Raw genomic sequence first — 24,003 nt, forward strand, 5'->3', positions numbered from 1 at the left:
CCCAGTAAAAAGTGTATTGCATGTTCCCTCCCAACATATAGGTGAATTGAGGCACATAGAATGAAGGAGAGCTTGCAAATTGAGACAAATATTAACAACTCGGAGTTGAAGATCATCCCTCTCTGCATTGTCATCTCAGAAACCTGGACTGTGATGCTTCTATTTGCTGTCCTCATAGAATAAAGTGTCTTACCCCCATTCACAACAAAATGACTGCATAACATGACTCCCACCATCAAAAGGGACACCAGTTACTTTATCTAGTCAGTTATTTCATGTAAAATTGAAGTACATGGAAGACAAAATAACTGGGAAGTCAATGAAAGGATGAAGAAATGGTAAGGATGAACGGCAGGGGAACGTGAAGAAATAAACCAAGGGGGAATGATATTTCTACCAGAAGGTAAATGAGGAAGAAAACATTGACGAAAAGAAAAATGATTATTTTTTTCCCAAAATAATTTTTTTCCTAAATGAAAAAAAAAAAAATTCTTTCTCATTTCTCTTCTTGTTTTCCATATTTGGGGTTGTTTTAATTTCTTTCATTTTAAAAACCTGCAAAATGAAAATTCAATGTTGCTCCATCTTTGGGAACTGACAGAAAACATTTTATATACAACAAAATAATACTCTTCTCATTTTTTTGTTTTGTTTTGTTTGTTTGAGTGTGAGTGCAGCAGCAACAGTCGTACTACCACTACTAACAATGGTAATAGTACTAATAGTTGTAGTAGTAATTATAGAAAGGGTGAGGTAACCAAATTGGGACGATTGTCCAACACACACACGCATATCTTTTGAGTTGTTTTCCTGAAAACCACACATCTTCCCCTAAAACACACAAATCTGTTTAAAAATATTTTTTCTCTCTCACTTCCCCCCACCCCAACATATACCTGATTTCTTTATATCAATTGTTTTTTTTTTTCTTTCCTTCATCATACATTTAATTAAACCAGTCTTACCAAAACCATTAATTAACAAACTAAAAAAAAAACACAGGAGGAGGCAACACTGATTCATTTGTTTTTTGTTTTTGAAAACCAATTTAGAAATCTCTTCAAATCCACAATAAATTCTTTATTTAAAATCTTTCTCCCTTCCGGTTATTTACCATGTCTCTCTCCCTCTCGTGCACTCTCTCTCTCTCACCCACACACACTTTCATTCTCTCTCTCTCTCTCAGACACACACATTCTCTCCCTCTCTGTCTTTCTCATTCCCTCTTTCTATTTCCTGAATGTTTTTGTCCTTTCATTTTTGGTTTATTATTATTATTATTATCATTATGACATTTTAAAAGTTTATAATTTTTTGTCTTTTTTTTTTTGCCCAATATTTATTTCCTCCCTTTAGCCATCATCATGATGATGGTTTGTTCCTTTTTATTTATTTTTTGCTCTGTTTTATTCCAAAGGGAGAAATGTTAGTCTTAAAAAGATATTTGGAACTGCATTTACCATAATTAATGAGTTTAACCCTTTAGTCTCTCAGACGGGTACAACTAATTAATGATTCTAATGAAGGCTTTTCTTTTTAATATTCTATGTTGTTAATGTTGTTTTTTTTTGTTTGTTTTTACTTCGATGTGTGACATCATTGAACAATTTTTACATTTTTTTTTTTTTTTTGTAGTCTTAATGATGACACCAGTAGTAGTACTAATTAGCAGTGGTAGTGGTAATAATAATAATAATGATATTTATAATTACAACAATAACAGTTGTTACCAGCATCGTCTTTGTTAACAATTTACACCGATACTATTTTTATTATTGTCATGATTATTATTATTATTATTATTATTATTATTAATTGTTTTGGCATCGTTGTTGTTATCACTAGTCTTGCTTTATTTCCAGAAATTATGAATGATTGTCATCTGAACTAAGTACCAGTTATGCATCTGGGGAATGTGAAGCCAAATGACTAGCAGAAGATGAAGGATTTCGTACATTAGATTCTAGTCTATCAGATGCAGAGACTGGTGATGGTGGTGGTGGTGATGATGATGTTGGTCGTGGTGGTGGTGGTGGTGGTGGTGCTTCGTCAACCATTGAGAAATCAATGGCACTATCTTTAGCTTCAGTTGTTGCTACGCTGTCTGTCGGTGATGGACATGGATCAGAGGTCTGATTCATCGCAGCAGTTTCACTCGATACCGAGCACATACTTGATGGCCCGTCAGCAGTTGAACACAAAAGTGAAGGGTTTGAGGTTGGACACATAATTGATGGGGACATATCGGAGTGATCGCTAGCATGGTTACACATTACTGAGCTTTTGGACGCTCCACCAACCATAAGTGAGCTCTTTAACGCCCCTCCAACCATTGTGGGTGTCTCTGAAGACGACATTAAACCTGTCTCTGCAGGTGAACTCAACATTGCCAGTTCTGAGGGACGTAATAACGATGAGGAATGATTCATGCCATTACTTTCAATCTCACATGGAGGTTCTTGCTTGATGCTCAACAACAATTCTTCTTCACTGAAATAAATATAAACAGCAATTAAACACCAGTTAATTGATAGCACATTAGATAATTAATTTTCTGTCTGTATAACCAAACAGCCATAACTCAGTACAGATATATCATTTTTAAACAAGCATATATTTCTGATTCATACAATGAATTCATTTACAATAACATTAGGATTGTCTTGCATTATATATATACATGTATGTATGTATAATGTCAAATATATTTTGTTTTTGTATTTAGTTTGTAACATTCTGACATGAATTCATGTGTTGAATCAAATCTTGTGTCCAAGGAGGGTCATTTATGCCAATAGAAATACACACATGCACTGGTTCAATACCACTTCGTTATTATACCAACTAACAATTCAATTGTTTGTTTAATGTGTTGATTAAATATTTTCTCTTTCAGAATGCTTTCATCAGTTTTCACAGCCTCATAAATGACATACCCTCACTCTTCAACACATTTTTGACTGTCTGAGAACTGATCTTATTCTGCCTGCCCCTCTGTGTGTGTACACAGATGCATGAGAGTTTGTATGTGTATGTGTGTGGTGTAGCCAGTTGTTTTTTTAATAAGAAAGCATCTATGTATATTTTTGAATGTGTATATGTGTGTGTGATGTTAAGCGCTTGATATTTTTTTTAATAGTGTGAATGCATTTTTGTGTGTGCGTATGTGCATGTCTGTGTGCTAATGCTGTATACTGGAATTGTTCATAATTACATGCATTTATCTTTCAGGATTTCTGTGTATCCTGCTGTCATTCCAATACTACCCTATATATATATACACCTACCTGCCTATTCCCACACATGCCCTTCATGTAACACCTATATGTGTTACATGGGTAGTGGCAGAGGTGTTATGGTTCTATCATTCACCATGCATATTTTCAATTTAGTATTGGCATTGACTCATTTCTGAGATCAAACTCTCATATCTGTCATAACAATAAATCTCTCAAGTGTTTGGAGAAGATTTCAATACTAATGTGATTCAGCATGCCACTATATTGATCTTTGGCATGTTGGTAGAGTATCAACAACCATTAGCCTCTTGGCTAAACTCCTAGAAGTCTCCCAAATGTATACCATATTCCAGTTCCTACAATCACCTACCAAGCATTTTATACTGTAGACTACATTCCTCGTCTTATGATCTAATACTACACACAATGCTGTTCCTGTCAGTACAGCTGGTCTTGTCAAAAGGTTAAGTCTTACATAACTGTGTTCTGATGGACTTCTCTGGTTTTTCTACTTAACTGTTGCCTTCATAACTTTCTAAAACTTGCAGGCTAACTCTCCATTTGGCACAGCCTCTATATTACCTTTTGTCTAAAAAAGGGGGTAATGTTTGTAAAGTACTTTTATAGAAGGACTTGCTCACTCCACTCCCTTTGATTGTAATCAATAAAAACTCTGCAGATATCTGGATTTTCAAGCATGTGTGGGACAAAACAATTTCCACGTTGCTGTCAGTCGAACAGCCTCGACCTGTGGATAAACTTAATACAATAAACTCAAAGGTTAAAACCAAAATGAAATTTATATACTAACATATATACATACATAGTAACATCATCATTTAATACCCATTTTCCATGCTGGCATGGGTTGGGTGGTTTGGCAGGAACTGGCAAGGCAAAAGACAAACAGGAATTACATATTTCTTAACTGTTCCAAAGGCTCTCTATGATGCTTGTGAACGAACAGCTACATGGTAGTGAGGCATGGGCCCTAAATACAGAGGAGGAATGAAGCTAGTTTGTTCTGCTGGATGTGCAATGACAGAGCACTAGTGTATAGAGAGAAAAGTTAGGCATAAAAGGAATTAGAAAATTACTATTTGTACATCTCACAACGTGAGATATTCGTCCTAAACCAAGACTGCTATTTTATGTTGGCAAACAATCTTTACTCCAAAGTACTGTTGCTGAATATATCTCGCTGTGAGATTTACAAATAGTAATTTTATAATTTATAGATCAGTGGACAAGTTATCATTTTGAAAACCATATATTTCGAGTGGGAATTTGGCAGCACCACCTCTAGCCAAACACTTATTCTGTGCTGATGAAGGGGAATAACCCCAAAATCGTGATACACAGATATTGTTTTGAGCTGAGTGGGGGTGCTAGATTCCCTTGTTCGAAAATATAAGGACACAGATCGTGTCATATAGCCAGCTGGAGACGATGTCTCCTGGGGCTAAATTACAGCAACATTCGTCCTAAACCAGGTCTGCCATATTACGTTGGCAAACAACTTTTACTCCATAAAATAAATTCGATGTAGTTTCCAAGAACAAAGACAGTGCTGGTATGGTCATGTGATGTGTATGAATGACGACAGTGGTATAAAGAAGTTTTGATCACTTAAAGTGGATGGAACTTAAGGAGGGAGACCCCAGAAAGATATGGGATGAAGTATTAAAGGCCAATCTTAAGATGCTGGGCCTTACAGAGGAAATGGCCAAGGACCGAGATGACAAAGGACCAACAAGATGTCTGGTGCTTTGCTGTGCTCACGAAGACCGGCTTATAACAACAGAACTGAGACCCTAAAACCACATTCATAAATATTTGTGCAAGAAGGGCTTTTCCCCACCTCCATTCTCTCTGCCTGGTCAAGCATCTTTCCTATATCTCACCCCTTAACACTCATCATTTCTCTACCTATGGTTTTATTTGGCAACCAAAATCAGAGCAGACTGGGCACATACCACTTGCCCTCAGCTTAGTTATCTTTCTCTTCCTCAGAACAACTTCCATGTATTAATTATCCTCCCTGCCCACTGCTTCCACCAATCAGAGCAAGGAAGAGTGGACTTTAAAATGATGATGCAAATCTATGTGTATGTATGTATATATGTGTGTGTGTGAATCAGGTGTGACATATTCGTTTACTCATTATTCATTATTTTCAAAAATAGTTGCAAATATTGTATTAGACTTCCTAGCATTCTTTTGTTTTAAGGTTTACCTTTAATTAACTATGATGGCTCATAGAAAACATGAACAAATTGAAGCATTTTAAAATGGCTAGAATAAAGAACTGAAGTGAAAATGGTAGATATAAAAATTAAGGGTGAAAGCAAAAACTGGCCATTTTGAATTCTAAATGTCTGTAAAATATTCTTTTCTACTCTAGACACAAGGCCTGAAATTTTGGGAGAGGGGCTAGTTGATTAGATTGACCCCAGTATGCAAATGGTACTTAATTTATAAACCTCGAAAGTATGAAAGGCAAAGTTGACCTCAGCGGAATTTGAACTCAGAATGTAAAGACAGACGAAATACCGCAAAGCACTTTGCCTGGTCTGCTTAAATGCCTGTAAAATATTGTCAAAATAATAATCAATCTGTAAACTCTCATTAAACAAAATGTAAGAATTTTTCTGAGAAAATTAATAATGAATGTGTGTATATATATATATACGCTGCACACACAGGCAAATGCATGCATTTATATGAATGTGTTTAGATATGAGATAAAGAAGTGAACCCAGGAAAACACAAGACAAGGCGGTGAACCACAATCTTCAAAATTTGGGTCTCACAGAGGCAATGACAAGCAATTGTGACCTTTGGCAACTTGCTTTGCTTGGCAAGACTCATCAGGTAAAACATAGTTGCGGTCGGTGCTGGTGACACATAAAAGTACCCATGCCAGTGACACATAAAAAACACCCATTACACTCCTGGAGTGGTTGGCATTAGGAAGGGCATCCAGTTGTATAAATCAGACTGGAATCTTGTGCAGCTCCAGTCAAACCATCTAACTCATGCCAGCATGGAAAACGGACACTAAATGATGATAGATCAGTGGGGAACAATGTGGTCCTTCGATCCATCAGATCCTGTCAAACTATCCAACCCATGCCATCATGGAAAATGCACATTAAATATGGTGTGTGTGGGTGGGGGGTGGGGGAGGGGTATATATGTATATATGTGTGCGAGTGTGTGTTTATACATATATGTGTCTGTGCGTTGCTTAATGTTACATAAAATTGTGCAGAAAACAAACATGAATTAATTTGACATTTGAACAATTACCATATTCTCCTTGTTTGAGCTACTTACCTGATAGATTCTGTGTTAAGATTTCCCAAATGGCTTCCCTGGGATTTCATTGATAAATCTTCCACACCATCTACCCCTCCAGCAGATAGTTGACCATTTGCAATTAAAGAGAGGTTGTTCTCACCAAGTGCAGCCTACAATACAAAACACATTTGTTTATATTAAAATATTCATTCGTTACTTTCACTCAGCTTTTCATTCATACCTTGTTCATGGAGCAACTTGCCCAACATTGTATCATTAACAGCAACAGTTTCATACTTTCTCCCTCTACTTATATGTTTTTTCTTTGATTTATTGTTTAAATGGAAACACCTGCAGCTAATTAATGGATAGAATAACGAGTACAAGCATTTAATTAAAAGGTTTCTAGATCCTCTTTTGGCTTTAAACTGAAATATTTTTGAATGAATCAGAGATGCCTTTTATGCTTGAAAGAGAAGTATCTTGTCTCAACACTTCTATATATTGAACAAAACATCTGAGATATTGTCTGTTTGCCTATAGAGGAAGAAAATTCTTGAGAAAATTCCAAATGCAGACCAGGTATACTATTCTTAACCATTATCTGCACAGATTATTGGTTAAAAACACCTGGTAAACTCATACAACAGTGATTCTTTTCTAGTTAGCACCATAATAATCATTGGTTTCTCCCACCTACACATGGAACATGTGGCAAACTGACAATTTCTAAAGAATTTATATCAGCCACTATCCAGTTCCATGTAACTCACCTGACCAAAACTTTCCAATGAAGAAATTCCTCCATTTAACAGTTTCTCACCTGGTGGGGGATTGCACATAATGAGAAACTCTGAGTAGTGATGGAGTGCACCTTCAGATGAAAGATATGGATTATGCACATACACACACACACACACACATATCTTGTATGTACAGTTATATGTGCGACTGCTACCAATGAGCTTAGAGCTCTAAGTAAATCTTCATCCAGTCTGCTTCCAGTAGATTACGTGTGGTCTCACTATTTTACTCTGTAGCTTTACTGGTTATGATATCCAGAGCAAATGTGGCAGAAGTTATGGTAAGTTTACACCCTCTGTTCTCTACACATCTTTTACTATTGTGGTTATTGGCAACTTTCCCAGTAAAGGCTCCAGATGCACTTGATCTGTATAATACAATGCAATAAAGTATTTCGCAGATAAACTGGAATTTCACACACACACACATGTATATATATATATATATATATATATATATATATATATATATATATATATCCCCAATGAAGGCTAAACAAGCTGAAACTTCAAAGGTACTGTCAACACAATTCTTGCTAAATACAAAGCATAGCAGTGTCGAAGAATTCTTTGTTGCTCAAAACTGTAACCTGGTCACTGACAAAAATTGTGCCGCAGTGACCAGCTCACAGTTTTGAGCAATGAAAATGTTGGCACTGTATTACAAACAATAAATGTTTAAGTAAAATTAATGGTCTTTGAGTATTTGTGAATGGCTAACTTTAAGTCTCCCATATTGTGATTGATTTAGCTTTAACACACAATCTCAAATCAAAACATTTGCCATAAAAGTACAAATCCACAAAAAGTATTGAGTAATACTTTGGTTTAATGTAAAGTTGTTTTTATCACAACTTGACATAAAATCAAAGATTCGTACATACATATGTGCAGGGAAATGCATTATGATTTCAAATGTTAGATACTCGTCCATTGACATATATGTGTACAGACATGTATACACACACACAAACACATGTATGTGAGAAAGAAATGAAGTGAGCATAGTTCCCTGGATGTGTGATGTTAATGTGTCTGATCAATGAAGTGAATATAAAAGGAGTTACATGCAGTGTGTTGTGGTACGGGAATGCGACACAAATGGAAGATGACAGCCATAAAATGAAGAGTTAAGAACTCAAAAAGAATGGAACCTGTGCAAGAAGGAGAGCAAGGAAAAATGGTGAAGACTGATCTCAAGATGTTGAATCTCACAAAGTTAATATATATATATATATGTGTGTGTGTGTGTGTGCTTGAGAAGACCCGACAAGTCAAGTGAAACCATAACCCATGGCCTATGCCAGTGGGTGTAACCAGCCCATTTATTGGACAATAAACCTTGCTTGTGAAGACCTGTTGAGGCAAGTAAAATCAAAATTGCTGACATGGCCGACAACAGTACCACCTGATTGGCACTCTTGCCAGTGGAACATTAAAAGCACATCCAAACGTGGGGTGTAACCGGCCCACTTATAAGTACCCCTCATTTATTGGACAATGAACTTTGCTTGCAAAGACCTACAGAGGCAAGTGTAAACAAATCAAAATCGCTGACGTGGCCGATGACAGTACTGCCTGATTGGCACTCGTGCCAGTGGAACGTTAAAAGCACATCCAAGCGTGATCATTGCCATGGCCATGGATTGGCAACCGTGCCGGTGGCACATATAAAACATCATTCGAGCATGGTCATTGCCAGTGCCGCAGGACTGGCTCCCATGCAGGTAGGATGTAAAAACACCTTGTGAGCATGGTCATTGCCAGAGCCGCCTGACTGGCCTTCATGCTGGTGGCATGTAAAAAGCACCCACTACACTCCAAACCTGAGCACTGATTCCAGCTGCAAGTATAGAATTCTCCATTTAATGACCTGTCTCGTTTAAAGTTCAGACAATATATAATCTTTTTTTTTGCTCACAAATTAACTAACTGCAACAGTTTTCTATCTCCAGTTTGAAGAGAGGTTATATGTCTGCTGCCATTTGGGTCTGATGAGTCACCTATAAGGCTAAACACTTTATGGATGCAAAACCATTGGTCACTCTAAGACCAACCATATAACTAACCCTCTATAAATACATTACTGCTCTAACTTTTAGAGTGTGCTTCTCTTTTGGGTATATGATTCACTGACGCAATATATATATATATATATATACAGGGGTTGGACAAAATAATGGAAACACCTAGCATCATCATTTTGAAATATCTATAAAACCATCAAAAGCTTGTTTATTTTTATGTTTTCTTGATCTATTATTAGTGTTGCTTAATATGTTTTGCTAAAATTGCTGTTTCTTTTCAGATATCATCAGAAAAAGGTAACTAAAATTCATTAAAATGACAGATCTATCAGACTTTCAAAGAGGTCAAATTGTTAGTGCTTGTATGGTAGGCACTAATGTAACGGAAACAGCTGAAATGTTTGGGTGTCTTGAAAGTAACGACAGCTTTTGAGAAAAAGGGAAAAACCTCCTTGTCGAAACAAAACTCCAGAAGAAAACCAAAACTTTCAGAAAGGGACCGTCAGACTCTTATATGAATTGTTAGAAAGGATCACAAAAATACACCTCCCAAAATTACTGCAGAGTTTAATGAGCACCTCGAGAACACAGTTTCCACAAAAACTGTTCGCCAGGAGCTGCACAAAGCCGGATTTCACGGGAGGGCTGCAATCAGAAAACCACTACTTTCAAAAACAAACGTTGCAAAGCGTTTAGAGTGGCGTAATTGGTCCCTAGAGCAGTGGAAGAATGTTATTTTCTCGGACAAGTCTTCCTTTACATTATTTCTGAACACCAGCCGAGTATACATGTAGAGACAGCCAAAAGAAGCATTTTATCCAGACTGCCTTCTTCTAACTCGTAAACATGGAGGAGGATCTGGGATGGGGACGGGGCTATATCTTGGAAATTTGCCAGTCCAATGGGTTCCCTTCATGGCAGAATTAATAGTCAAGACTATTTAAGCATTTTATCTGATCAAATTCATCCTATGGTTGCAGAACTGTTTCTGGAGGGAAGAACAATCTTTCAGGATGATAATACACAAATTCACACAGCTAAAGTTGTTACTAAATGGCATGAGGAACATTCTAGTGAAGTTGAACATCTTATCTGGCCACCACAGACCCCAGATCTCAATATTATTGAACATTTATGGTGCATTTTCGAAAAGCAAGTAAGGAGTCGATATCCTCCACCATCATCACTACAAGAACTGGAGACGGTTTTAACTGAAGAATGGACAAAAATTCCTTTGGAAACAATTCAAACTTGTTACAATTCCATACCTTGTAGAATTCAAGCTGTAATTACTGCCAAAGGTGGTCCTACCCCATATTAAGATAAATTTGTTTGAAATTTTAAGGTGTTTCCATTATTTTGCCAACCCCTGTATGTATATATACATATATATATGTATATAGATATACATACATAGAGAGAGAGAGAGAGAATAAGCAGTTATTTTCACCACATGTTAGAATGTTGGAGGTGTGTATACATATTTATATATATATATATATATATATATACACACACACACAAAACCACATAGGTATTGTATGAAAGTAACCTGAGACAGAAGAATGTAATTAGAAGAACTGTGTGACATTTAACAACAAAATTAATACACTGAATGTTTACTACAGGGTAGGGCAGGGTTATTTCAGATTTACCCCCATTGCAGTGCGAGATATTTCAGTCAGGTTTACCCTGAGATAAGGCCAAGTATTTCAGTTTTTCACAATAAAACACAATGTTACATCAATCCTTTATGTAAACAGACTTTTAGCAGTCTGACAAATTTTGTGAATATTAATTAGAAGAAAAAAATACAAGAGATTAATAAATTTCAAAAATACCATAATTAATATAATTAATAATTTCACAAATAAACCAAATCCTTAATTGTTCAATGATTAAGAAAATAAGTGAACTTACTCTAAGACTGGCATTCAAGTTATCACCAAATAATGAAGGATCCTGGTTGAGATTGGAACTCTTCATGGATAGGTTTCTGTAGAAATAAGATTTGTTAGCATGAAATTTAAATGTTTATAATAGTGATATTTATACACAAACAACTGTGCAGGGTGTATGTATTTGATATAATGATGCAGTTGTAAGCTTATGGCTGATCTATGTATTTCTGTACATCTCAACATTTTACTCTGTCTGTGTGTGCGTGCATGCGTGCATGTATTATGATTTGTTTATATTCTTATTAGTAATCCTACAATATTTTGTTTCGGCAGGTTGGGAGGAATGGGTTAATGATTTCCAGTGAATCTTTCATAAAAGACAAACTGGACTGAAATAGGGCTGACTTTCACAGGGACATAAATGATGTGGTGTTTGTGAATAATCTGAAGGAGCCTCTCAGGGGTGGGGAAAAAATACAAAGAAACAGATGCAGGCGTGGCTGTGTGGCTAAGAGGCTTGTTTCCCAATTATGTGGTCTCAGGTTCAGTACCACTGTGGGACAACTCGGGCAAGTGTCTTCCACAAAGCCCCAGGCTGAACAAACTTGACATTATATGAATGTAAACAAGCATTGTTGTCATTCAAGTATCAATATTCCATGAAAATCTTCCATGAAAAACTTGTGTGGCTATGGGGGAAAATATTACCTTGCCTGGAAACAAGTAAGGCTTGGAGATATAAAAGGCATTAGGATGCAGAAAATCTGCCTCAAAAAGTTGTCTGACCCATGCATGGATGGGGAAGAGGATTGATAAAAGATGATTATGTATATCTGACAACCATCCTGCATTAAGTGATAAGGAAGCCAACAGGGAAATAAAGACCATCCCCTCGTAAATATTACACCATTCAACAAAGCCATTTACTGGGTGATAATTGAGGGTGGAGAGAGAGAAATCGTTGGTACAATGGAACACAAGTGAGGTCAATGAGTTCAGTTATCAGATTTAAAGAAGTCAGTTTACAGAAAAACCCATTGATGTTAAAGATCTAAGACAGAATTTTTCCAATTGATTATTTCTAATATAACACACATCAATGAAACTGTGATCACTACTTGACCTCCCTGTGATGTTGAGATACCATTGACTGGATGAAGATATTGAAAGTTAAGGATGAAAGTTATGAATAGAATTCAATGACAAGACTGAGGGCTGAAGTCTGTGACAGCACCAAACCAATGGACACAGTTCAGTGCATGTGCCAGGGTATCCAAGGACAGTAGCAGAGAGTTAGGTTCCAAAAGACATTACCATTTTATCTCTGACAATGGAAGTGCTCAGTCAGTCATGTAAACTCAGGAAAATAATTACAAGTGTACACCGTTTAAATATTGGCAATAAGGGGAAAACAGATATGGCTGTTTACTTATAGATTCTCCTTCTTTGTCTGTCCATTGTAGGTCGATGTTGACTATTTTTATTCAGCAATCATCTGTGGCAGGCTCACATGTGTGGGCTACAAGGACTGCTCTTCATCTGCAACAGGGAAGACATCTGCTGCAGGTGAAACTACTTAATGCAACAGCAAAGTTACGCCTCTCATGTGCATTTTCGTATTCTCTCTGTTGTTTCTCCTCAATATCTTTCGAATGAGTGTGTAACCCCAGGACTTTTAGGATGCCCTGATATAGTCACCATTTTCAAAAAGAAGTGGGATCAAGCAGAATGTGAGAACCACCAGGTCATTTCCCTGTTCGTTATTGTTGGAAGGTGCTGGTGAAAATCATTTTCAACCAGCAGATAAAAACATTCCCGAGCAAGTCTTCATCATCATCATCGTTGTTGTTGTTTAACATCTGCTTTCCATGCTGGCATGGGTTGGATGGTTTGACTGAGGACAATTTTTAGTGTTTTCTACATATCACAGCCTAAGAATTGTCAGTGGTAACAAGAAAATGACCCAAACCACAATGTTAGATATAATAAAGTTGGATGGCTTCTCTGGTCCAGAGATTTTTCGTACAGCAACAATGTCCAACTTATGCCAGAATGATAAAAAAAAAAAAAGATGGATATAAAATGATGATAGTGATCAGCGTCATTATCTTCGTGTCCAGAGGAGAAAATTTATATCAACTGAAACTGGAAAACTAAGTTATATTTTGTGTGCGTGTGTGTGCGTGTGCGTGTGTGTGTGCGTGTGTGTGTGTGTAATTCATTACACTATAAAGTGTTTTATTTGTGGTATTTTTAGCATCACACTGACAAAAGATTTAGCTGGACCAAATAGGAAATACACATGCATGCATGTCTGTATGTCTGCATATATTACACACACACACATGCACATACAGACCCATTACATACAGATATACACACACCCTCCTATTACTATATGCCCCACTTCCTAGGAAAACACAAATTTTACTATATGCTTACCTTGGTCTCCACCTGGGGCTCACTCCTACCTTACATAAATAAACCTCTCATACTACTCCATAATATGCAAAAATAACCCAAAACACTATGATGCAAGAACTAACATTCTGATTATTAGGTCATCTGTTGTTGATTACTAAATACTTTCTCATCAATAAATCAATTAAATTTCTTAGTAGTTTAAATATGACTGCAAGTATTATTTCTCTCCATTGATTCTATTGCAAAGAATGTTTTCTATGGCAAACAGTTGAGAAATTTGTCAGAACCTTATATAAAAGCAGAAATATTTCTCCATGTGGCAAGGTTCCCATTGAAATTGGACGATTTTGAATATTGATAATGCTTCGTTTAAAGAAGCGAAATAAAGACCAAATTAAGAATCTGTAAAATATATATTTATGTGCCATGAAGAGATGCGAAGTCTGATGATTCAGGAGAGACCATTCTATGAAGAATGATGTTAAAACTATTAAATTATAAATAAACTCTTTGTTGCTTTTGTGAAGGCATCATTTGTAACAAAGTTGAAAGTCAGTGTTTCATTATGGAACTATGAAAACACCAATATTTCCTCAAGATTTACTGAGACATAATATGATCAAAATAAGACAGGAATGATTTAACTTATCTAAATTAAATGATTTTAAGTTAATATAGTAAATTCATTCAGATTACTAATAAGCTAAATGTTAATAAAAAATATCCGCACACACACACATATATATATATATATATGCAGGTAAGTTATGTCTACACATTTCCCCCTACTAGTAGAAAAAAATGTTTTAATTTGTGATTCATATATTACATTAGAATTAATTTCACAAACACACACACACACCTACAAGACTAGCAAGATGTATAAAGATAGCCAAGTTTTAAAGTAAAAACTTGAAAAGATTCTCTTTGATTCTAAATACAGACTTTAATTCCTTAAATCAGAATATTTATGGAACAAGTATTTCTTCTGAAAAGTTTTAAGCTTCACTAAACATTCTAGAGAATAATAATATATATTTTCACAACTAATAAACATGAACACGAACATTAAAATATTTTCCACAATAGAATATTCAAAACATTTGTTCCACTCAAATTAATCCAGAAATTTCAATGGAGAATAACAAACATCACACCATTTGTGTTTAGGGAAAAACTATGAACAGATAAAAATCATTCACAACCGAAGAACTATTTCTATTTTCATTAGGTCATCTGATATTAACTGTTCCTTGTCAAGCTATTTTCACACGAGAGATGCTCAGTGTATGTTCTATAAATCAGCCGGTGGTGGCTACATCATACAAAACTTCACATCTTCCATATTCTTTGCACAACATCTAAAAAGACTTTTACCATCACAACCACCCTCTCTAGACACTGTTCATCATTGGTCTGTCATTCAAGATCACACTGAATAAATTGTGATACACATACATATTGATTCCATTATGTAACCCAGAGGGATGGTCAATAAAATGACAGAATTTTTTTTTTTTTTTTTTTTTTCCATAATTTAAATTTGCAATTAAAAAAAGATTTTGAATCATACCTACCTGTTCAGAGCAGAAACGTCACAAGATGTAAATGTGTATATAGTTTAAAATATTAGCAGCATCTACATTGACAGATGCATATATACTCACATGTTGATTTACGTGAGATATATATTTATATATATACATTATATACATACATATATACTCACATGTTTCATTTTTTTTATATGAAATATTTTGATATGGAATATTTCAAGGGAAACTCTAATAAGATATTTTAAACAAATGATTTTTAGATTTTATTACATTAGTTCTGCCAGCTTTTGTTTTGTTTCTCATCAGCATATGCACTGTCACACACACACACACACACACACACAAAATCACATTATAACCTGATCTTATTGTTAATAGTTATAATCTTATTAAATAAATTTACTTTTAATTTTTCACAAACTTCTTATTCAAATTTTTCATAAGAATATATAAATTATAATATATAATGCTGATTATTGTGTACTAATTACTTTCAGTAATATATTAACATATTCAACTTAGTTGTAATAGTTCAGCCAGTTTCATTTACTAGAGACTCTTTGAGTAATTATTGTTTTAATATTTGTTTGCTGTTTTTTTTTCCTTCTGGAGAAAGACATCACAATAATATTTAGCATTAATTCGGGATATATTGACAAATGAATTAAAGCAAGTAAATGAGGTATTGTTGTGAATTAGACTAATATTTCATTTGGGAAGATTTTTGGTAAGATATTTTATATTTATTATAAAGTGACAATAAAGGAGTCTTGCTTCCAGAACAACCATCAGCCTCCAAGTTGTATTCTTTGATAACTTTGTCATTTATATCTCTCATATGTTTGAACAGTTCTATACAATATCTATTTCAGCTGGTGATGACTTCAAAGGGTTTAAGAACTTTCATTTTGGAATAAAGATTGTTTGCCAACGTAACATGGCAGTCCTGGTTTAGGACGAATGTTGCTGTAATTTAGCCCCAGGAGATATCGTCTCCAGCTGGCTATACGATACGATGTGTGTCCTTTTTTTTCGAACAAGGGAATCTAGCACCCCCCCCCCCCCCCCACTCAGCTCAAAACAATATCTGTGTATCACGATTTCCAGTTTATTTCCCTTCATCAGCACACAGATATTGTTTTGAGCTGAGCGGGGGTGCTAGATTTTCTTTTTCGAAAATATAAGGACACAGATCGTGTTGTATAGCCAGCTGGAGACAATGTCTCCTGGGGCTAAACTACAGCAACATTCGTCCTAAACCAGGACTGCCATGTTACGTTGGCAAACAATCTTTACTCCAAGGCACTGCTGCTGAATATCTTTCATTGTGAGATTTAAAAATAGTAATTCTCATTTTGAAAGTAACTTGGGATAATCATTAATATATTGACAGAAAATGAAAATATTTTCAAGGAGAATTGTGAAACAGATTCTCTATGGAAGACTAAAGAAATGAAGATTTTAAGAAAGTTTAACTTTTTGCATATTAATCGTTTAAAGGTAAATATATGCACATGAAGCGAAACCCTCACCTTATTCAGTTACTAATACAAACACACACACACAAACAATTCCATGGCAGAAATAAGTTTTGAAAATAGACATGTTGAATTATGTTATAAAAGGTGGGGCTTTTTTGGGGTTTTTTCCCCTTCTGAATTTCTTTTAAATGTTGGTTTATTGAAACATTTTAAATCAATTTAGAAAAAAAAGGCATCCAACAAATGCAACAAAATAAATCTAATGTGATTTATTGGAATAATGCCATTTTCCACTTTCAAAATATTCTAAAGCACAACATATTGACAAGATTAATTGTGGGATCAAGATGTGTGTGTTTCATAATTAGACAATATAACCATAATTATAATTAATAAGAAACAGGAAAGGAATTTAAAGAGAAATAGAAAGATGAAAAAGAGGGAGTTAGAAAGACAAGCATCACAAGTAATGCAGAGGTGAAGAAAATTAATTGAAAGCATGTCACTCAGACCACAACTGGTAAAACTGTTGGCAGACATTGGATTCTGGAGAGGAATTCAATGTCAGATCCAATAATAAAATGATGATGTTGGTTTTGTAAGCTAAGAAGATTAAAGAATTTGGGACAGTGGATGAAAAATACCCCCCAAAAAAAAGGAAGAACAATACCATCAGAGAATGGTTTAGAAATGTTGATTCAGTGGAGAATATTTAAGGATGACAAAGATATTGAGGAAGGGATTCTTTTGTGCGTAAAGTTAAAGAGGAAGATGACAAAAGTTCATTTAAAAGATGCATATTTTCAATTCCTGGTTCACGATGTACACAAACAAATCTTGTGAAAGTCATCGATCTTTAAAACAAAAATCCTGCAGAAAGGTTGAAGAATGTCTAACATTTAAAAGGGATTTGTAACTCTTTGTATAACAGGGCTTTGAAATTCTATCACCTTGTATAACAAGAGTTTGTAACTTTTTGTGTAATGGGGCTTTATAAGTCTTCACTTTTGTAGATAATAATGCCACCAATCTCTAAGATGGGCCCTTTATTTTGAGAACATGAATGTAGACATGAATATCGATAGTATATACAGAAATATTCTAATGGTTATCCACACATAAACACATACATACAAAGACATGTATATATGCTTATATGTATAGCTGTAATGTGAATGAGTAAAAGAGGATGAAAAGAAGAAAAATAATGGGAGGAAAAAAGATTTAATTAAAATGTTAGTGCTTTAATAGATTTCTTCTGGTGGATTCTTTGACAATTCAATTTACCAATATGTGAAGCTGAAGTGATATTAGGCTCGATAGAAAGATTAATGTAAAGCAAGAAGTAAATAAATAAATAAAAATGATATTTTCTTTGTGAGTTTCTGATAACAAAATATAAAGGAATTAGTGATTTACTTTGATAGTTCCTCAACTATAAGAGTGGAAGTAATTACCAAAGTAATTACACTTGCTAAGACTCAATTACAATAGAACCTGATGGAACAAACCAAACTATAGCAGTAATAGGTAGTTTGGAGATTACAAGAGACAAGAACTGCACTGTTGCAACTCAATCCACCACTCGTGAACAGTTTGTTGTCAGCTGCTCTGTAGTGGAGGCAGCTGAGAAACAGTGGTAAAGGCAGTGTTGCAGTGTGGGATAATGTTTAATGGAATAAATCATAAACCAACACCTTACACACAGATATCGATATACAGCAATTTAATCTCACTTGTTTAATATTTCTCACACGATACATTTTCAGATAACTGCAACAGTAACCAACTAACCCCCCCCCCCCACCTCATTGTAATGTTTGTTGTTATTGTTGGTGGGGCGGTGATGTTGTATAATTAAAATAATTCTAGATATAAAGTAGAAAAATAGGTACCACAGGAAATTAGAAAATAATTTCATCAAATGAAAAGGTACTCAGTAAATAAATGCTTATTTGATAACAACAAATTTAATTTTCCACAACTTAAAATGATTTTCCTTCTTTGGCCATTTTTTAAATTTTTATATTAACATTTCTAATTCAATGAGCTGGAAAATTCTAACATATTTTCATTTGAAAGGAAATCTTCAGCATTGGTGAATATAATACCATCATGAGGCATCTAACAGAATAATACAAGCAAACATTTCTCCAAAACCCAAATATAAAAGAAAATAATGCTACCAATATCAAAAATGTCCTCAATTTTTCATTTGTTTTTTGTTTTTTTTTATGGTGGTGGCCTCTTCAAAGGAAGAGTCCCTCCCATAAACTGTAGTAGAATTTCTCAGGTGCACTTATTGCAACAGTACACATCTTTTTTTATCAGCTGCAGAGTGGTTCTTAGAAGCTAGATGATTCCACACTACATACAGTATACACAAGGAATATAGCAGATACTGCTAAACTACATACAGTATTTATATAGAATCATATTTTGTTAGTTTTACTTTGGGAATAGTTTCAAACAAATTCAGTTTTGAAAGTAAATTAATGAAAATACATACAAAGTAAAGAACTCGGCAATAACAACAGGAACTGTAATGTAGTTAGTAAGAGGAACTATACTATGGCTAATAACAGGAACTACACTATAGCTAATAAGAGGGCTATATTACAGCTAATTAAAGGAAGTCTACTACAGCTATTAAGAGGACGATACAAAAGGAAGTCTCCAATAATTAATATGATCTATATTAGACATAAAATGAAGAACTATCCCATAGCTATTAAGTGGAACTATATTGTAGTTAATAAGAAGATCATATTATATAGCTAATAATGGGTATAGAAGGAACTATAGTATAGCTAAAAGGAGAATGTCTACTGAAGCCGATAACAGGTATTTCACTGAGTAAGGTTTAAATATATTTAAGAACATGAAGAACAGAACCGGTCCTAAGTAAACACTAATTTAAAAAAAACTGTTAATGGTAAAAGGGACAATATCCAATGGTGGAAAAAGAAAAAAAGCAAGGATTTCTTCAAAGTTATAGGAGGAAATTGCCAAAAATGTAGAATAGTAGGGTATTTGTGACCCAAGGCTAAAATAACTAGATATATTTAATCCTACACTCATTCTATAGACATCTTTCTACAAACAAATTTTAAACACTTAAAAGCAGTGCTCCAGCATGGCAGCAGTAAATTACTGAAACAAGCAAATGAACTGCAATGTCTAGTTTCAATTTAAATTTCATTCACTGACAAAGTGATTTAAAAGTAAATATTTATAAAACTTTAATTATTTTGGTACATTATTAATTCAAAATTACTTCATTGAATAATTATATGAAAGAAATTTCTAAAAAGTCATCAATAATATTTGGCCAGAAAAACGGTGATTATTTCCTAGAAATATCTTCAAGGAGGTTTACACATAGAACTGTTGCTGAGATGAGATATACTAACATCAGAAAATATAACAGATAAATTTATAGTTGGTATAGCTTATCTGACACATCTCTGCATGGTTTCTATGAACTCTGTTTTATTCAGAAGTCAGCAACATGAGGCTATGGCAGTCCCAGGTACCATGCCTTAAGATTGATCCTGCTAGCTTATGGCTAAGAATAAACTTGGCTATACAATCTCTAGCATGCCACCACAAACACACCGAAACACAAATCACATCTGCAAATTTATGAGAGATCTTTTTGATGGTTAAATAGAATCAAACAAATCCAAATGGAATCATCTAAATAAAAACCCTGGATATCAGAATTAGTTTCATGTCTTTAATACATAACAGTTATGTTTAGAAATATTGAGAATCATTGAAATAGTTGATTAAAGTTGGATATCTAAAGAATCATAACAGAACACAGAATATTTCAGATCTTAGCAACAACCTCAAGAAGTTTGTGTGGAATTATAAATTTGTAGCACTAATTATTCAATCATTATTCTCTTAGTTGATTCTTTTTTTTAACTAATGAAACTCTGTCATTTGACTAATTGCAAAATATCTATTAAACTAAAATTATGAAAATTTCAAAATTCCCCACTAAAATGAATGGTAAAAAAAAAAAAAGTTGGTCATCTTGAGCCAAGGGTCAAAAATATCTGAGAAAGATTAAAAATCTATTGGGAGGGGTGGGGGTAGTGAGAGGAGTGAGTATAGAGAATACAGTGGAAGGGGAGAATCAGCCAAATATTAAAGGTGAGTTGAAAAACGGGGAGAGAAAGAATGAAGTAAAATAGGGAGGAAGAAAAAGGGTGAAGAACTAATATCAGAGTTAAATCATCAACGTGATGAAAAAGAAGAGGAAAGAAAGTGGAGAATCTCAATGATGGGTGGGGGGAGGGGATAACATGACAGAATTAATTGGTTTGTGAGGAGGAGAGAAAAGAACCAGTTAGTGCTTACTGTGCAGCAGTGTCACTTTCGTGATATTTTCGGGGTCGTCCACGAGTCAGATGGCGGCGCCTAACGAACTCAAAGTCATCCACCATCCAAAACGATCCAAAATCATCCTCATATCTTACAAAACATTTATGCAGGGACAAATTGGTGCGAATAGCATTCTGTGCAGCAAGAGAAGAAAAATGGGAAAGAAGACAGCAGATGGCGTTAGCAGCAGGGCAGAAAATGTATATAGAGAGGGAATATATAGTAGCCAAGCCCATGAAAAAGTCTTCAGTTTGTAGAGAAATTTTCGTTGGTCATGCATATAAGATACTCAAACCATTTGGTTTAATACTTTATCATGTATTTTGTTAATATATGTGTAATGAAAAAAATAAATGAAAAACAAATTAAAACAAAGAATAATATCATCCACAGACTGAGAGCAAAAATACCAGGGAGTTTACATAAACACATACACAAATCCACTTGCAGACAAATCCTGATGCCATTAGGAAATATTTTCCAATTTCTAAAACAATTAAAAGGAAAAATTTTGCATGGAAAATTAATGCAGAAATACACTGATGAAGTGAAATGGGAGAGTTAAATAATTTCAACTGCCTATAAAAGGTAAATTTATAGTCAGTGGATTATAGCTTCCAATTTCTGAACCAGGATTTGAAATCAAATATACATTTTTCTGCAAGTTCTCTGCCTATTATTCTTGCCTGTTGCACTAGGAAATTTATGAGAGTTAACTGTAAGCTGATAGAGAGGAAAAATCCTTTGATTAACCTGATGTAAACTGGTTAGGAAGGATATAGATAAGCAACCCGAAATCAGTTCCTCCTCTTTGGTTACTTGACACCTACCCAAAGAACACACTTCATTTACTCCTTTCATTTAGGGATTGTCAATGTACAACTCTCTTACTCTTTCTTTCTCTACTAGCTACTCACAGATGAAGCTAACTAGTTACAGAAACCTGAGGATACAACTCAAAATAATTGTAACTTTGTAACAATAACGATATAAAAAAAAACACTTTTCAACTAACAATTAATATCTTCTACTCTCATTTATTTGGTGCATATCATTATAATTAGTGACCTCCAATGTTTAAACTGTTAAAATTGGATATTGTACTTAACTGTCACAGGTTAATGAAAAGGTGAGATAATAATAAAAAGATTGAGTTCACAAAAATTATTTGTCAATATCAAGCCTCCAAGTTATTCATCTCATCATCATTGTTTAACGTCCGCTTTCCATGCTGGCATGGGTTGGACGGTTTGACTGAGGACTGGCAAGCCAGGAGGCTGCACCAGGCTCCAATCTCATTTGGCAAGGTTTCTACAGCTGGATGCCCTACCTAATGCCAATCACTCCAAGAGTGTAGTGGGTGCTTTTAACACATCCCACCAGCACAAGGGCCAGTCAGGCAGCACTGGCATCAACCAAACTTGAAAAGTGCTTTTTACATGCCACCAGCACAGGAACCAGTCAGGAGGTACTGGCATCGACCACACTCGGATGGTACTTTTTATGTGCCACCAGCATGGGAGCCAGTCGGGCAACACTATCAATAATATTATAGAGAAAGGAGATAACTTTAATGATAACAGTGCAAAATTTGAGGAAATAAAGATAATGTAGATTGGAATGGATAATGTTGCTTTATAAGAGACTTGTTTCAGTCTTATCAGTCCTCCTTAGTGATTATTATTCTACTCAGCGGACAAGAAGAAATCAATAAATACATAAACAGATGGGATGTAGTGAGGCTGGTTATAAATAGTAATGATATGGTTGAGAGAAACTACATCACATGTCTTTGCATATTAAATACATGTTCAGTTTCTCATTGATTGTCTGATATAGAGAATTAAAAACACTGATTATATAGACCTGTTCATGCAACTGGTGGGCAAGAATCCCCCTCTCTCAGCATGTTTGAAATACTAAAGCAACCAAAGGAGTTGACTTGATATCAGAGAATTCAATCTTATGCAAAATAAATCAGATGTAAATTGGATTAAACACTGCCTTCTTACAACATCTGTAACAGATTAATAGATTAATCCTCTAAGCTCTGTAATCAAACCTCAGCTGTAACTTTCTTCTTATCACCTTCTAGAATCTCTAATTCAACAATTTCCCTCCGACTATTATTCTGCAATAATTAAAACTAATCACTGATATATATAGAGAGAGACAGAGAGAGATACGACCTGGGGGATCCAAGTGTAGGAAGTTGGTAAGCTTCAAGCAGTGAATGGCAGGTATAGAGAACATATGTGGAATGCGTACAATACGAAACAATAATTTATTGGTAACAAGAGTTACACATATTACATAACTATTACATTGTGAGCTTCAGTTAGCTAGGAAACTTATGTGGCTTGCATTTTACAAGTTCCACTCCCTCAATTTGTATGTATATATATATATATATATATATATATATATATACACATATGCACATACATACATACATACATACATACACATGTACATGTGTGTGTATGTGCGTGTATTCTCTTGCAACAAGACAGTAACCATATAGATCTTCTACATCAAGAAACTTGTTCAGCCTTGGCACCTTCCCTCATTTTACAGCATAAAGTTGGCCCTCCCAGGGCTCAGAGTTTTGTAAGCTATACAACAACCACCTCACTAGTGCTTGTAAAGAGTACCCAGCACATGCCATAGAGTGGTTAGCTTCAAGAAGGGCATCATGAGTTGAGAGGAATTCTTTGGGGTTGTAATAATTTACCTCTGGAAACATGGGTTTTTTTTATTCATTGTTCTTAAACAACCCTTATTCATGAACCTTTTCAGCAGATAGGTTACTCAACCTGAAGGAAAGCTTAACTAACTGGGCCCCACCTGAAAGTCATGTGCTATTTTGATTTG

General features: G+C 34.8%; 1 protein-coding gene across 11 annotated transcripts in view; it reads right to left on the reverse strand.

Annotated features, from left to right (window-relative positions):
• Nucleotides 1-1,018: 1,018 nt before the first annotated feature.
• LOC106881718 (forkhead box protein P2) overlaps nt 1,019-24,003 on the reverse strand; it is a 534,685-nt gene continuing 511,700 nt past the window's right edge. For 9 of the 11 annotated variants that reach the window (XM_052966861.1, XM_052966862.1, XM_052966870.1 and 6 more), the window contains 4 exons: nt 21,106-21,263; nt 11,293-11,368; nt 6,579-6,712; nt 1,019-2,490 (listed from right to left, as the gene is read on the reverse strand). In XM_052966861.1, coding sequence (XP_052822821.1) covers nt 1,899-2,490; nt 6,579-6,712; nt 11,293-11,368; nt 21,106-21,263 — 960 coding nt within the window. In that variant the 3' untranslated portion in view covers nt 1,019-1,898. The remainder of the gene's footprint in view (nt 2,491-6,578; nt 6,713-11,292; nt 11,369-21,105; nt 21,264-24,003) is intronic. The other 2 variants (XM_052966868.1, XM_052966865.1) reach the window with 1 other exon arrangement.

Source organism: Octopus bimaculoides, chromosome 4 (genome assembly GCF_001194135.2).
Source record: "Octopus bimaculoides isolate UCB-OBI-ISO-001 chromosome 4, ASM119413v2, whole genome shotgun sequence".
Classification (NCBI taxonomy): Eukaryota; Metazoa; Mollusca; class Cephalopoda; order Octopoda; family Octopodidae; genus Octopus; species Octopus bimaculoides.